General features: G+C 41.0%; 2 protein-coding genes across 2 annotated transcripts; one reads left to right on the top strand and one right to left on the bottom strand.

Moving 5' to 3' along the window:
* Positions 1–5,264: 5,264 nt before the first annotated feature.
* Positions 5,265–10,596, bottom strand: cdk5r1b (cyclin dependent kinase 5, regulatory subunit 1b (p35)). Its single transcript, XM_079576930.1, has 3 exons — positions 10,321–10,596; positions 8,093–9,127; positions 5,265–7,109 (listed from the first exon to the last, which is right to left on the bottom strand). Exons 2-3 carry the CDS (start codon positions 8,995–8,997, stop codon positions 7,088–7,090), a joined length of 927 nt encoding a protein of 308 aa, XP_079433056.1. The 5' UTR covers positions 8,998–9,127; positions 10,321–10,596; the 3' UTR covers positions 5,265–7,087.
* A 511-nt stretch (positions 10,597–11,107) lies between these two features.
* On the top strand, positions 11,108–15,574 carry psmd11b (proteasome 26S subunit, non-ATPase 11b). Its single transcript, XM_079577789.1, has 13 exons — positions 11,108–11,248; positions 12,128–12,229; positions 12,321–12,517; positions 12,840–12,897; positions 13,018–13,212; positions 13,297–13,441; positions 13,554–13,614; positions 13,770–13,832; positions 13,933–14,058; positions 14,145–14,180; positions 14,262–14,313; positions 14,450–14,592; positions 14,673–15,574. The coding sequence occupies exons 1-12, from the start codon at positions 11,158–11,160 to the stop codon at positions 14,590–14,592; spliced, it is 1,269 nt and encodes a 422-aa protein (XP_079433915.1). The 5' UTR covers positions 11,108–11,157; the 3' UTR covers positions 14,673–15,574.
* Positions 15,575–16,677: the final 1,103 nt, after the last annotated feature.

Below are 16,677 nucleotides of genomic sequence, written 5' to 3' on the forward strand. Positions count from 1 at the left end.
ATGACACACACACGGTACTACTCCGTATTGGTTTTGGCTTCCCAAGTGTCACCAGGACTAGACCAAGACCGCATCAGGTTATACCAGGCCAAACATGGGGTGACATAGACCTAAACTTGGATTAAAGCAGAACTAAGTAACTCATGCCCCTAGAGGCCATAAGCGCAACTGCAGGTGCCGTAGCATGTTGCGGTTTTTTTTTTTACTCATTCATTGTCCATCAGGGTAAATACTACACTGACCGAAAAGACAAAGGGATAGAGAGATATTGTACATTGTGCCACAGCCCAAATACACAATGGAGATTTTTTTTTTCACTCAAACTTGGCTGTAAACACTGCTAAAGTGGTGCTAGCACACAGTTAGCCTGTTAGCTTCTTCCTCATGACTCAATTATAGTGTAGTGTGTATTGCGCCTCCAGGGTGGTTTTCTGGCCAGAGACACCAGGGGGAGATAAAAGTCTTTCCAATCATCCCATCAACACTTATATTACCCCAGAAGGATTACAAAAAGTTACTTAGTTCTTCTTTAAGTAATGACAAAATTTGGTGTAAACCAGGTCTGAGCCTGCTGAGTGCGCTCGAATCATGTCGACCTGTCAGTTATGTCAACACAAACTTGATCTCTAGGCCTATAAATGCTGTAATCACCTGTTGTCATCTGAAACTCAGTGATGTGGAATAAATTGGTCTTTTCAAAATCAAATTGAGAAGCAGGAAAATAGTCGAGCGTACAGCACCAATCTGAGTAAATCTGAGGAAAACAATTAGTCATGGCTTGAAAATGGGTTTGCCAGAGCATCTTCAAATACATTTTAGCATCAAAAGTCTCTCAGTTCAGTTGGCTTTCTTACAATCCTGAAGACGTATCTTAAAGAAAGTTATGAATTGTGTCGTGCATCAATTCGTGGTGGTCATAATGTTATGCCAGATTGGTGTATTTGTTTAAACACTGTTGCATAATGAGAAACCAAATCCAGGGGCTTTGCAGGAATATAATCCATGCAAAAGTAATGGAGGCAGAGCAACACACCTGAACTCCTCCATAAGAACCGCCGGCTTTAGAACGGGAGTAATTGTCATTGACTTTGTACAGTGTCTACCTTGATGGTAAATAATGGAGTGTTATGTGTTTACAATCACATACGGGAAACGTGATGAGGCACTATTCCCAAAATGATTGTTGCTTGTTGTAACAGGATGCAGTTGGGGTGTGTTGAGCATATCCTTCACACTGCATCGTCACACAAATATACTTTAATTTAATTCTTTCATATCGATATCTACAGCTACTTTAATATAACCTGAACTAATGATATATATATATTTAGTGAAATGTACGCAACACGTATGAGAAGCACTTATCCTGCTTGTATGAGGGATTTAAGGGAACAAAATAATGTTGTTTATGTGATCATTGACTTACTGCCATAGTGTTTGGGGCCAGTTCAGTATAATCAGATCATTTCAATGTGTCTTTGTGTTCATTGAATCGCCTAATGACTTTATTCAGTCAGAGTCAACTGCTTAAACACTCCAGTTCCTCATATGAAAGGATTCAAGATTTAGCTGTTTCTTACAGTTATATTATTTTGTTGTCAGTTTTAGCGCGGAGGCATTTTGTTTTGTAATTTATAGTTTAATCCGAACACAAATATTTAGGGACAAAACATGGTGTTCTCTATTTTCTCTTTTTTGTGATTCTACCGTCTGATGGTTAGAGCAGAGAGTCTTTTAGTTGTATTGTTCTAAATGATTGTTTAATCTATAACTTTGTTCTTTCACTCGAGTCAGTTGAATCTGCAAACCTTACACACCAACTAACACAGTGGAAAACAAAAGCTTTCTCCGTGCCACCATATTTGAACAAGGCCTTACAACATTGTGATGACAAGTTTAAACCATAACTAAAAATAGTTATGAACAAGGAACACCCCAAATGAAGCAGGAAAACTGTCTCATTAAACCACTGGAAAAGCATTCATGCCACAGTTTTATCATAGCATGGGACCATCAAAATAGCACAGCATTATGTTAACCTCTTAACCCCCACCTTACATTGCCCAAATCTAAAAGCTTCTTGAAAGAAAGCAACAAGAAATCAACAAAAAAGCAACTAGAAAGGTACAAAAATGTGACTTAAAATCAACAACAAAAGCAACAAAAAAGAAATGAAGAAGCACCAAAAAAAAAGCGTCAAAAACACAACCAAAGACTGAGAAAAAAGAGACAAAAAAGTTACTAAAACACAACCAAAAAGGAGATGAAAAAAGGGTGAAAAAGCAACCAAAAAAGCAACCAAAAAATAATAAAAAACGCAACCAAAAAGGTACAAAAACGTGGCAACAATGTAAGGAAAAATCTTAGCTCAGTTTTGTAGGTCTTATCAAATATGGCGTTACACTGGCCTACAGCTTGTAAGCTCCTGTTCAGATGATGGGTTTGGTTCAAGTGGGGGTTAAGAGGTTAAAGTTAACTGACTTTACGCAGCTCTCTCCTTTTTCCGTGCAACAATGAACTCATAAACCACTTTGTTTCCGAGCATAAACCCGTTCGCAGCATTGCATTGGTGTATGTTCATCGTAAACAGCCACGTTTTTTATTGTAATGCTTTACGATTCTCCTTTGCACAATTTCTGCTCGATCTCAACTTTCTTTTTCACCCCGCCAACTCTCCTCACACATTTCCACTGATGTCCTTTCATACTCCCTCGAGCTAGCTCCTTCCTTTGGCTGGGTGATAGACTTCGGAGCGTCTGAGCGGGAGGTGGTGTAGCCCAAGGTATCGGCTCTCCCTCGGTGCCTGTCCCACTTCGCGTCTTCTCCACCGCGTCGAGGCGCACCCGCTAACCGCTTTTGTAGCCCTAATTGTGTCCTGAGTGTAAGTCATTTGTCTTAATGACTATATCCAGTGTCCACTTAACGTCGCAGCTAAACAGCCTTGTTCTTTTGTCTATGAAGTTGTCTGAAATGCTGCTGGTTATAGCCCTAGTTGGGATATGTTTATGAAAGGGAATATCACAGCCGAAATCCTGCCGTGTCCATAAAACGATGAAAGTTAAAGTTAAAAAAAAAAGTTAAACAAAACAAACGTAGATCTAAACACACCATAGCATCAGAATATTCAAACATGAACGTCAGATTGAGTGTTTTAACATTTTGAAATCTCTCTGGACTTGAATGGATAGAGTGTGCGTGCCGAGACCCAGCCAGTCAACCAATGTATCTTCTGTGTCCTCCAGCCAAGTGATGTCCCATAGGCCCTCTCTCCCCTCCATCCCCATCATCATTAGGCCAGACTATTTCACTTCTCACTTGAGTGCTCCTTGCAGCGCTGTCTTCAAGGAAACCAGGGTTGTGGGTGAACAAAGCATCACTCTCGTCCTTTTCTTTCACTCCTATTATAGCGTGTTTTATTTGGCTGCCTGCCCGCTCCAGACTGACTGAACCCTCCGTTGGGGCAGTTTTCTCATTCCACTGTTATTTTCTTTGACTTGTTGTTTTGCCCAGAAGGGAGCGGGAACAAAAGGAGGAATACACCAGCAGAACACTTTTTTTTTATATGCAAGCTCAGACCCAAAATTAGGCGTCTTACATTTCCATAATATTGATTGCGCAAGGGAACACACAAGCCACTAACAGGCTTTTCCTAATGACTCCGATAATTAAATCATTCCGTGCCATTAGACTAAATGTACTGTTTTTGCCCTGTTCGTGACTATTGTTATAGTCTCCTGTCATTACTCGCCAAAGAACCTTGTTTTCTTCATGTGATGTTGATTTATGCAAATCATTTTCTGTTAAAATGCTGATCCAGTATGTGCCTAATTTCATATCACGTTTTGCATTTCTGTTCATTTTTCAGTGTTGCATATCACGCTATTAAAAAAAATCTGTCATTTTGTTTTGTGCAATTGTATAAATGCCAACAAATCCATAACTTTTCTGTTATCTTTACATTAATAAATGTATTTGCAGCAGCGACTGTCTGTGCGTGGTTTAATGTTAGTCAGAGGCAAGTGTTGAATCTAGCACCCCTTGAATGAAATGAATGGCCAGTTGTTGTGACTGCAGTTCATTACATCCCACTCATTAGCACATCAGTTTGTGTATGTGTGCGAGGCCGGATGTTGTTGGCCTGACATCTCGCCTTTTTCTGAGTCATCTCTGGCCACCTCTGATCCGCGGATACTGTGATGGCTTTCGCTGCAGTGAGTGGGATCTCCTCCACTGCTCCAGGAGGCTGACTAACACTACACTGGCTATCTGACCATTAACGCTGCTGAAAGTGGGCATTCGAGTAATAATACTAATAATGTTCGATTCAAAATGTATTGAGGTAGCATGATAACAAAAAGTCTGTCTATAATCGGGAATGTCATATTTCAGTCTTCTCTCTCATATAGAGGCTTCCAGAGTTTGTTTTGTCTCAAATCTGCTCTCCAAATAGTGCAGCTCTCATGTAAAAAGGCTTGTTGATCTTTGCCTTTAACGTCTTGTACTGCATTTATTTGAATTATTGCGATTGATCTACTTTAGGATTTTCAAAACATACTGTCAGCCTCGTATTGCTGGGTTTCAGGTGACATCACAGCGTTCTGAAGGCCTATAATGTTATACAGAGGTAAAATTATTTTGTTTTTGAGGACATTTTTGGTCTTGTACAGAGAGATCATGGACCCAGTGACTGATATAAATGGTCATTTTTGTAATAAATACATTTTCTCTTTAGATACGGCTTGTGAAAGTGTAATGCAGTTAATAGGAAATCTGGCTCTTGCCCCCACTGGGTCCTGTGACATCGTCACATCCAAGAACCTGCAACCCCCAATTATGACTCGCTGTTACGGCAGATGCCCTTCCTAAGGCCGATCATTTTCCTATCCGAGCATGGGACCGGCACACACTTTAACATAATCCGATAAAGGCGTTGAATCCGCATAGCAACAAGGCTTTTAAAGAATTATTAATAATAATAAAGACACAACCTCACCTTGAACGATCAGTGCATTTTATTTTCCATCACAGTACAAAAATAAATAAAATAAGCCCAAAACAAACTGAAAAAGAGGTTTGAGTTACAGCAAGAGCTTTTTTTTTTGTCTTTTTCAAAAATCGTATTGAACAGCCTCTACCTCCCTCCTCCTCTGATGTCCAAAAGAAAACACGTCACACATTAGCTTCATACAAATAAACACTCTCGCGCACTCATTCACACCTCCTGTCTTCTCTTACTCTACAAACAACAAGATACAGAAAAGGAATTGTTTTTTTTTTTTTCTTTAACTATTACTTGAATCTTATTATCATATTTATAGTTGAAAGTATTCGAAACAACCAGAGAATGACGTCAGTGTGGAAACTAAAAGGATGGCACGTTTCAGTGAATTTCTTCATCTTTGCACCCAAACTGCTTCCTCCCTTCCTTCCTCCTCCTCGGCCCGTCCGAACTATGCTCCCTATGCCTTCGGTTGTGAACAAGCAAACCCTGCCCTCGTGAATACAGATAAACAGTACTGTGTAAAGGTTGTAAAAGGTTTGGAGCAGAATCATAGAAATCTGAGCCATTGCAAGGTAGGTCTGTCTGTGTTCTCAAAGATTATTATATTACATCTAGCGCAGGAAACTCTAACCAATAGCCTCCCACAAGACTTTAACCAGCTCTGCATATGCGGGATGACTCACCCCTTCGGATGCATTTTCATTTTGTTCTGAACATGTCGAGCACAATCTGCAAACATGTAGGTATTGTCTTATTCTAAATGATCATATTTGAGTTGAATAGTTGCACAAACACCTTCAAAGCCGACACAGAAAAGTAACTCCCAGGGTGAAATTACATATTAGCATTACCGGCTCATGACCTTCATCTTTTGCACAGTACTGTTATTGGGAGTATGAGTAAGTCGTATTGATAGTATAAAGTATAAAGTGACAACATTGAGATACTGGCCACATACTGCATTTACAGCGTAATATTGATCCTATGAGAAACTGCAGTCTCCAAGCCACAGAGAACAGTCATTCGTTTTGAGATACCTGAATGTGCTTTGCTGCAAAATAGAATCATTTGCACCTCCCTAACTGAGCGGCGCTTCGTCCTTGATATGCGAGACGGCAGGTTGTCATAGCTCTTCATGTAGGCCAATGTCGCAGGGGTGGGGTGGGGGGGGGACTCTGGGTTATTTTCAGATCAAGTCAGTAGTGTGTGTGTCACTTTGGCGCGGTCCGATTTTTTTGATCTTGAGGGCTAAACAGTTCATTATTTCAAACTTCAACCTCCATCTTCATCCCACCAAACGTAGGCACACTTCACATCCTGTAGCACGGTCCATCAAATCTCTTCGCTTAAATGTGCCCAAACAATAAATACATAATGGCAATAGTATAAGGTGTCGGTATTCTTATTACTAGATGAAAATCCCTTCTCAGACCTGATATGGCACTGTTTTTTAACATTTTCTACGCTGAATTCACATAAATTATTTCAAAATGTACAAAAAATGCAACAGAAAAAATCCCCTGTTTGAACCAAAACGGTCTATTGTAGCAAGCAAAGCTAAATTAACTTTTTTTTTTTCACTTTTGTTCACTGCATTCCCTAAAAAAAAAGAAAAGAAAAACAAAAGAAGAAGAAGAAGCAACTCAAGTAAAAAGACGCAGAATTTTGGTAAAACTGCATGGCACACGTGCAAAAAACATCTTTACATCTTTAAATAAATAAAAAATGAAAGAAGAGCAATAAATAAGCGATCTCCGTAAGGTCTTATTCAGCCTTTCGGGAGCGAGTGAAACATCCACTTTTTCTAGATGAAAATAAATAAGGTCTTTCTAGACAGTACGACTTACAATGCATACTGTAAGATCCTCGTGTGGTCAGTGTAGTCCCAACAATGTTTTTTTGATTATCCATTTTGGCCACTATTCTGTCCAGCGCTACAGACAAAGCCACGGAAAAAAACTTCAGATCCACAACTGCTCGTCCACTTTCAGGGCCGAATGTGCCAAAATGTCCCATCCATGGATTGAAAGAGTAGAAGGAGGTGGTAGTCTCATGGTGAAGATTGGGTCATCGTGCAGTGGTCAGTCAGGCAATGGCCCTCACCCTCCTGCAGGGGGCAGCACAACAGTCACATGGTCACTGGTCTGGTCCAAGCAGGTCAGTCCACATTCATTGCTGTAGTATATGCTTTTTTTTCCTCCCCTTTTTCTAATCGCCAAGTTTTCAAATTGATAAATATGTGCGTATTAAGAAAGGGACGTACATAAGTCTGGCATTTTTTACTTTTAAAATATATATTTTATTCCCTTATCGGTGATCTTTGTAATTGTGTGAATCTATGTGTCAAAATATCTACAAGTTCTGTAGATTTTATGAAAGTAGCCTGTTGGCTCTCAATGGTGCATCATTTGCAGTTAATGATCTGTTGCGAGAGACCTGTTTTTAATTGACTCTGTGCATAACTTCAAATCATAACAACGCCGCCCATGAAGTGACTTCCTGTTTCGATCCAGCACACCAAAATAAAAGCACCATCTTTAATTCATTAGTTCAACTTCCTTTCTGCTTAAGCAAAACGCTTAAAATGTGTGTACTTAGTTATATTCTTGTTATGTTGCAAGTACCTGCTGAACTACTCAATGAGACGAGCTGTGTGCTTTTATTTTGGCGTGCTGGATCGAAACAGGAAGTCACTTCTTGGGCGACGTTGCTGTGATTTGAAGTCATGCACCGAGTCAAATAAGTCCTGGCTGAGACATGGTTTACTTTTTAATTCAAAAAAGTTCACTTGGTCTTTTTCCTTTTGCTGAATTCTGCTTTGTTAAGAGTAGAGTATTTTTGTTTGTTTGTTTGTTTGTTTGTTTGTTTGTTTGTTTGTTTGTTTCAGTCCAAAATCCAATTCTGTCATGCAGATTTTTAAGTATTGTCAAGCAAAGTGAGAAATCTATGTGTCCATATTTTGTTTCTACTTCAAGTAATCATTCGGGATATACTAATACAACAAAAATGCCAGACTAGCGTACCCACACCTACCCCGTGCCCTGAATAAACTACCCCTCCCTATAGAATACCCCCCAGGCATCCCCTCACCGGTCCAGTCCAATGAGCAGGCGGCTCCTCTCCTCCTCCTTCTGGCTCTCGTTTTTGAGGTCGGCGAACACCTGGGTGAAGTAGTGCGGGTCCGAGTTGATTTGCAGCATCTTGGCGCTCATCAGGTTGATGATGGAAAGGCAGCGGTCCCAGAAGGTCTCCTTGGAGGACTCCACTAGGAACGGCTTGAGCGGGTAGGAGATCTCGTTGCCCATGTAGGAGTAGGACAGGTAGAGGCAGGTGAGGAGCACGGCCTGCAGCTCATGTTCGGTGGCCACTTCGGAGGACACAACATCGCGGCAGAGCATGTAGACAAAGACCACATTCGCTGGGGTGATGAAGCCTTGGTCCTGCCAGCCCTGGAGAAGGAGCGAGCGATCCACACTGCGCAACCACAGCACAGGGTCAGTGGGCGAGAGGTGCTTGAGCCGGTAACAACGCCGACACAAGAACTCCCCTAGGCATCGCAGCAGCTCACTGGTCGAAGCCTGGACGATCACCCTTTTAGGAGTGCCGGGCGCCACATTGGAGTTGGTCAGTGGTGCCTTCTTCACTGACGACACTGTGTTGTTGGAATTTTTGTTCAGGGCTGGAGTGTTCTGGTCCTGGGTGAAGGAGGATAGGTTCGCACACGACTGTGACTTCTTCAGATTCTCATTGTTGAGGTGTGTCACATTGTTCTGGTAGGTGCCATTGGGTTGGACCTTCTTGGAGCCTTTCTTTTTGGCCGACACAGCCACAATGCGTTTCCAGGGCAGGACATTGATTAGTGAGTGGCGCTTCAAGTTCTTGTCTTTGGCGTTCTTGCTGTTCTGGACGGCTGTGTAGTGGCCCACGGTTGCGGGCCCATCCTCAAACAGTGCTGCCTTACGGTAGCTGGGGGACAGAGACAGGACGGTTCCCATGGTAACTTAGTGGAGGAGGAGGTGTCCAGGGGTTTGGAGAAACAAGGAGAACCTGGGGGTCGCAAAACCTGGTCCCGGGCTACAGACGTCCGCAGATCATCTAAATGAGTCCAGATTAGCTGCACTCTGTCTGCAAACACAGAACCCAGGATAGATCTTTACCAAATAGAAAATGGATACTGTACATAAGAGCTTATACATCACCTATCCTATACTGTCTGCAGTGTCCTCATTAATGTGTGCAGAAGGGCTCCATCTGACAAAGCCTCAGGCTTATTAACAATATTGATTTGACTCGGTAAATGGTGGAACATCAGCATATACCTTAACCTAATGAATTCAGACTGTGGATCTCTCAGTCCTGTTTGCACCGAGCAGAAAACCCTCTCACTATACTGTTTTACTGTAGCCTATTTGCATTTATCAGCCACGTTTAGGATTTGACTTCGGGTGTGCCATATAGCCTAGCCTATGTAATTGTTGCAGTTATATATAGGAAATCACATCCCCATGACATCCCGCATGCAGATATATCTTTCAGTGAATCCATATATATTTTATAGGAAAATCCATATTTCATAGCAATGGCCGCCAAGCGCCACCCCCCTCACTAAAATGGAAGACCGTACCGTAAACACCACAATACTTAGGCACAGGTGAACGTTCAGAGAGGGCTTTTACGGCCATGTGTGTCTATAAAAAGGGCCCAAACCAGAGGACTACCCTCATTTTGAGAGAATAGCGCAAGAATAACGTACACCCAATAGTGGGGACGCGAGGTGTTTTCACTAATGTATGTGCTGTGCACAGCCCCGTTCATATTGACTGGGCGACTCACTTATGCAGAAAGTACATCATTGCAAAATCATAGACTAGAAATAACAGCATGAATGATTTTAGGATTAAATGTTCTAACAGGCAAATGCTTCAATATCTATATTGATTTGGTCATTTTTGCCAGCATTCTGGATTGTGCAGCCTGCATCGGGAGCTCTCCAAGGTACCAATACCGAGAGCGTCGACGCAGCCTCACTGTACATTAGGCGGTGGCTGTGCTTCTACTGAGTAACCTGTACCACAAAAACAATCTACTTCCACTTTATGAAAGCCTTATTTGTGTAATGACAGACTTATATTTAGATATCTGCTAATGCACCAAAAACAATGTGACATGATGAGCTAAATGGTCAGACTATTCGTCTAATCTTGACTCCATCTCCTTTGCAATTTTCTATTTGTAACTGTAGCCGTAATTTGCAATTAAAAATAGCAAACTCAATCTACCAAAACATGACCCACATTAAGGTAGGCTACTGTACTCACCAGATCTGTTGCTCACGGTAAAATCAGCCCAATGGTTGTGACGAAGCTTTCCTCTCGCAGTGAAAGCGCGTTTTCCGCAGGTAAAAAGAACCACTTCCGAGGAACCTCAAAGCATCTCGGTGGTAAATATACCAGAGGCAAATAATCCGACTGAACGAAAAGCGCACAGCGCTATGGATGGTGCACAGTGCAGCGCACAGCAGCGGAATGGATGCTCAGATGAAGATGTGACCCTGGTCCTCGCTCGCTGCCGTGAGATGCGGATGCTGAGAGGACTGCTGCTGCGTGTGCGTGAGGCTGAGAGAGGAGCTGACGCAAAGGCGGTGGAGGGGCGCCACTCTGCGCTCTGTTTATGCTCTCCATAAACGCATATCCCGTAAGCTTTTGCAGCGCGAACCCAGTGAACCTTTGAATTATTATGATCATTTTGCCAGGTTTCTTGTGGAAGTCATTCACGCATAGGCTAAACAAGGAGGCTAGTTCAAATATTAAAACAAATATTTATTTACATGCTAGTTTTCTATCATTTTCACATAATAGGCTATGCTAAGGATTTATAACGTATACACACCTTTATGATATGCCTTTATTTTTACAGTCAATGTTCTTTTGTTACAAATAACAAAATTACAAAACAAGTAAATGTGTCAACAAAACCAAGCATCATGTTCTCAGTTTTGCTTGTTTTTCTGTATTGGTCCTACAAATCACCGATGGCTCTAACTACATATCCCATCACCCTCTCTTTCTCACGTGCCAGCAGCGGGCTGACATCACAGCTCGAGGTAACGTAGTCACGTACGTAGTTTTCATTCAGGCAGCATTTGAATAAGGAAGATGGCGGCTGCAGCGGTGGTTGAATTTCAGAGAGCACAGTCTCTCATTAGCACGGATCGCAACGCCTCTATCGATATTCTTCATTCGATTGGTAAGTGTGAACCCGGTGTTTACTATTCGGCATTACGCTTCTGATCTAGTGTTATTTCTACTTTAAAATTTGACCATGAGGATAGCTGCTAGCTTCAGTACCGGTGACTGCCGTGCTGACTCACTGTACAACGGAGAGGCATTTGTTACCGCTAGTTAGCAACTCGGCTAGCTTTAGGCCTGATTGGGAAATTAGCCCGTATTTTGAAGACTGTCCTCAAGAGAGATCCGTGTAGTTGTATCTGTCACTGGGCGTTCAGTTTCTTGACGGTGCCATCTCATGTTGATTTAAAGGCCGTTAGCACGACACCGCTAACATTAGCCTGTTGTCAGTAGCGGCTGTGTCCTGTTCGCACAATGTTGTCAACCAAATGAATAAGATTCAGTCATAGCAAAATACATCTTTAGCTTTATAGAATAAATATGAGTCTGAAAATGATCCGTGCGGTTGCTTGCTTCGACACCATTAAGTAACACTGTCCTCAAATTGCCCTGTCACACTAGCCTGTAGCTGTCAATTGCCTCACTTGTCAGGCGCCCTGTGTGTATCTATGAAATCTGAACAATTTCACAACTTGTTATTCTGCGGCCATAACAGGGAATTAGATTTTCACAGATTACATTTGGGTGAAACCAGTCATGAACAAGGATGATGTTTATTGCTGTCTTTGCATCAATCTTTTGTTTAATTTATTTAGTCATACTTTTTGCCTAAACTCTAAGCCCTGCAATCTGTTGAAGATGTGTTTATCACTAATGCCATTCAACTCCATCTCAAACCAGAGCTAATGTCAAAACAACATAAGATATATATTGTACACTACAATACTGCTATGTCATTTAGTCAACATGGTTGTTGTATGCATGTTTTGTATAACAGTGAGAAGAGATGTCCAAGAGAATGATGAGGAAGCTGTCAGGGTTAAAGAACAGAGCATCCTGGAGCTGGGGACACTCCTGGCCAAGACGGGACAGGCAGCAGGTGACCATTTAAACCATCTTTGAAAAAAAGTCACTCTCATGACTCACTATATTCACCACCTAATCTGATCAACCTGGTATGCTCATTTTAGAACTTGGAGGGCTGCTGAAATTTGTCAGGCCTTTCCTGATTTCCATCAGTAAAGCCAAGGCAGCCAGACTGGTGCGCTCTCTCCTTGACCTCTTTTTGGACATGGAGGCTGCTACGGGCCAGGAGGTAGAGCTGTGTCTGGAGTGCATCGAGTGGGCCAAGGCTGAGAAAAGGACCTTCCTACGACAAGCTTTGGAAGTAAGCAATAATCAAAAGTATAATTTAATGTGCTGACGAACAAAGCTTCCTAATTTGTGATGAATGACAGGAACAACAAAGTATCAGCTTGGCGTGAAACATCTGAATGCAATTTTCTGGCTCATTTAGAACTGGTAGAGTTAAATTATGCTGAGCTTTCATGACAAGCTGTAGATGAATAATGCTTTACTGTTAGTGAAGTTTTGATAAGCAATAATCTTCATATACTATTTGGTTCAGTACTTATTAACAAATGCAATATAAATATTATTAACAGCTGGAGGAATTGCAGAGATTTATTCTGAATTTATCTGTCCTCCAGGCACGTCTGATCTCGCTGTATTTCGACACCAAACGGTATCAAGAGGCTTTGGCACTTGGTAGGTTCAAGAGTCATTATATTTTGATGCCTACTAAAGCACTTGCTGCTGGGCAGAGTTGCACAGGCATTTATCGACTATATTAGGTGTGACTAAACCTCTCCTTGTCTTTGATCCCAGGAACTCAGTTGCTTCAAGAGTTGAAAAAGATGGATGATAAGGCTCTGCTCGTCGAGGTTCAGCTGCTGGAGAGTAAGACATACCACGCTCTCAGTAACCTTCCCAAGGCCCGCGCGGCGCTCACCTCAGCCAGAACCACCGCCAACGCAATCTACTGTCCACCAAAGCTCCAGGCTGCACTAGATATGCAGTCAGGTCAGATATCTTTCTAACCCGCATGACTTGTTAATGATACTTTTATGCTTGAGATGTTGACAGCTGTTTTCCTCTGTGCTGCAGGTATCATCCATGCAGCTGAGGAGAAGGACTGGAAAACAGCCTACTCCTACTTCTTTGAAGCGTTTGAGGGTTACGACTCCGTCGACCACCCGAGAGCCATCACGTCGCTTAAATACATGCTGCTCTGCAAAATTGTCCTCAACTTGTTAGTAACTTTAGTGTTTTGTCACTCTAATGTATTGTGAAGCTATCCTTTTGGTGGGGATATGACAACTGGCCAGACTCGAAGAATAATCTTTTGATTTCCTGTGTTTAAGGCCAGAAGAAGTGCAAGCTCTGATCAGTGGTAAACTGGCACTACGATACGCTGGTCGCCAGGTAGGTATTATTTTAAAGATCAACATTTATGAATATTGTAATCAAATATTTTAAGTTCATTTGCAAAAACTGAAACTTAAACTAAAAAGTAGTCAGTTTGACCAAGAAGTGACTTGCAATGGACCTTTTCAATTATGTTATCTTTTTTTTTTTAGACTGATGCACTGAAATGCATTGCCCAGGCCAGTAAGAACAGATCATTAGCAGACTTTGAAAAGGTAAGAACTTTAATAGTAAATTCTCAGTTGAAGTTGATGATCTGGTGAAGGCACTGTAATGTTAACTGTTAAAGATATTAATCTGTTTAAATTTCCCCAGGCTCTAACAGAATACAAAGCTGAACTGAGGGACGACCCGATCATTAACACTCACCTGGCCAAGTTGTATGATAACCTGCTGGAGCAAAACCTTATTCGAGTCATTGAACCATTTTCCAGAGTACAGGTACTTCCCACACTGAATACAATTGGCTTTTTGGGACCTTTTTTTTTTTATTATTCACAATTTCTAATAATTTGTTTACTCTATAGATAGAACACATATCTGGTTTAATCAAATTGTCAAAGGTGAGTAAATTGTTTTGTTTTTTTGCTTGAAGTTTTATTTAGTACGTTGCATTTCATTCATGCTGTGTTGCTTCTTATCAGGGTGACATAGAGAGGAAACTATCACAGATGATCTTGGACGAAAAGTTTCACGGTATGCACAATTATGTTGGGTTTACAGGAGATGCGATGCAAAATTTGCTTTTGTGAACTTTAACTGTGGTATTCTGTTATTTCCTCACCACAAACCTCTCGGGAGGAGTAATGTAGAAATGTTGTCTCTATTCCAGGCATCCTTGACCAGGGCGAAGGCGTATTGATCATATTTGAAGAACCTCCAGTCGACAAAACATACGAGGCAGCCTTGGAAACAATTCAGAACATGAGCAAAGTCGTGGATTCACTTTACAACAAAGCCAAGAAGTTAACATAGGTAAAAAAAAGTCCCCAGTGACTTGTTACTGTATGGCTATTCTTTCTGTAATATTGTTTCTGTATTGTCTTCTTCCACAGAGCAGATTCCCATGTCTGTGCGATGGAGGAACTGTGTGTGTTTTGACCAGCGTGTGTAACATTTTATGAAGGGGACAAGGAAGGGAGGGCCACAAAGTCCCATGAACTGCAACAAACAGGATACCCCATCAAACTCTCTGCCCATCCCGTCAATGGACACTTTCATCACTCGTTTTACTCCTTTTTTTGGTTTGGATAAGTCTTCAGGATTCTGTAACACTCAGCGGCCACCTCAGGCCATCAGGGAATATTGTACAACCACAATAAAAATATTCAAAGGTTTAAAGAATACATATATCTTTATCTCATAAGCTTGGTCTTCAGGCCAAGCCTCACTGCAGCCTGAGTCTCTGCTACTGGTCTTGGCAGAAATGGGCCTTTTCACTTTGTCATCAATATCTTTCAGAAGCACACTACCTGCTTTTGGAATGTCAGGATATTTCTTTGGGATGTCGAGAAAGCTCCCTCTAACTCCGTTCCAGTTCCATATCATTGCCAACAGTTAAGTCCCCACTGTATTTCAGATATGTATTAAACACTTTGTTCGGATTTTGTTTTTGTTTTTTTGTTAATTTTGAAACTAAATCTGAAAGGTTGCCACATGTCTGCCCCCTGCTTGTGTAAATTTCTATAAGAAACCAGATGCCATGTCACCCCATGTGCCACTTTTGGGCACCTCTGTTTTGCCTCTTGGTCAAATCTCAAACAAAAGGGCAGAGGCGTTCGTGATGAGCCTTTGAGCTTCTGTGGAGTATTCCCAAGTGAGCAATTCGTCATCGTTAGTTCCTAGCACTAGGTATGCTAGTAACCAAACAGTTTGTATGGTTTTGATTTGGTTTCATTTTATTTCGATTTTGTTTTTCTTCTAAAGGCATTTTCAAAATAAATATTTTGTATTTTAATGACTATCGTCCTCCATGTTTTCTAGATGCAGCATTATGTTAATGAATGTCTTGAATGATTAGGAATTGCACCGCCGATGAGTGAATTACTAATCCCACTCAGTCTGGTAGTCTGGTATAAGCATGTTTCACACCTTTCAGGAAACAATGCTGTCAGTAATAGATCAAGCCAGTAAGTTCACGATTGATTGAAAATACTGCATAATTAGGCTGGATGCACAGCACACAAAGGCTTTTTTGTAACAAATGTCTTATACAATATTTTAAAGAGGACATAAATGTATTTTGCAACTAGGCATGGACTTTAAATAATAAAACTACAGTGGACACACTCTTATTCAAATGCCACTCAAAAGTACTAAAGAAAAACATCCCTTTAATTTGCAATGTAGTTTATTCTCTCCCCCCACAAATGGTCTATGTTCCTAAACCGAACAACTCCCTTAAAAGAAAACATTTGATTCCTTCAACATTGGGATACATTTTTACATAATGGCAGGATTGGGTATTGTGATTAAAGGCGCATTGTGTAACATTAAGGCCAAACAACACTAGAGGTTATGCGTATGATGCCTTTTGTATTACTATTATTATTAACAAAAAATGTAATACAATATTTACAACAGAACTGAGGGTATGTGTATCATGCCTTTTTTTTTTCAATTGAAAGAAGTGAAAGAACACAAATATTTACAATGTATAAAAAATGTACATTATGCAAGATAGACAAATAATCAGACATCCAATGTCCATGTTAATCGAGACGTGTCCTTTTTCTTTAGGGAGGTTTTAAAGTAATTGTCTTATAATACAGATGGCATCAGAAATAGGTTATAATAATATAAGAATTTGAATATTGCTTTATTTAGGTGGTTGAGAGCGTTTCTACTGATCTACTTCTTTTTATAGGAGTTGGAAAAGGGGTTGAGATTTGGCAAACTTTACCTTATGAAGTGCATGCCCTATAATATGTATGTTTGTTAATTTTTCAGCTTTTAATTTTGATAGTGAAATTGACTAATAATATTTTCTTCGTTGATAGTTACAGACACTTGTATTTCCTGAGTTTCTCTGTTTTTACCGGAAGATGGCACTCTTTGGAC

The sequence above is a fragment of the Gobius niger genome (genome assembly GCF_951799975.1).
Source record: "Gobius niger genome assembly, chromosome: 19".
Classification (NCBI taxonomy): Eukaryota; Metazoa; Chordata; class Actinopteri; order Gobiiformes; family Gobiidae; genus Gobius; species Gobius niger.

Coding starts and splice junctions, on each gene's coding strand:
- psmd11b (XM_079577789.1), top strand. CDS start 11,158: ATGGCGGCTGCAGCGGTGGTTGAATTTCAGAGAGCACAGTCTCTCATT. Junction 13,833..13,932: donor CATTAGCAGACTTTGAAAAG/GTAAGAACTTTA, acceptor AAATTTCCCCAG/GCTCTAACAGAATACAAAGC. Junction 14,181..14,261: donor GTTTAATCAAATTGTCAAAG/GTGAGTAAATTG, acceptor GCTTCTTATCAG/GGTGACATAGAGAGGAAACT.
- cdk5r1b (XM_079576930.1), bottom strand. CDS start 8,997: ATGGGAACCGTCCTGTCTCTGTCCCCCAGCTACCGTAAGGCAGCACTG. Junction 7,110..8,092: donor CTGCTCATTGGACTGGACCG/GTGAGGGGATGC, acceptor TGCCCCCTGCAG/GAGGGTGAGGGCCATTGCCT.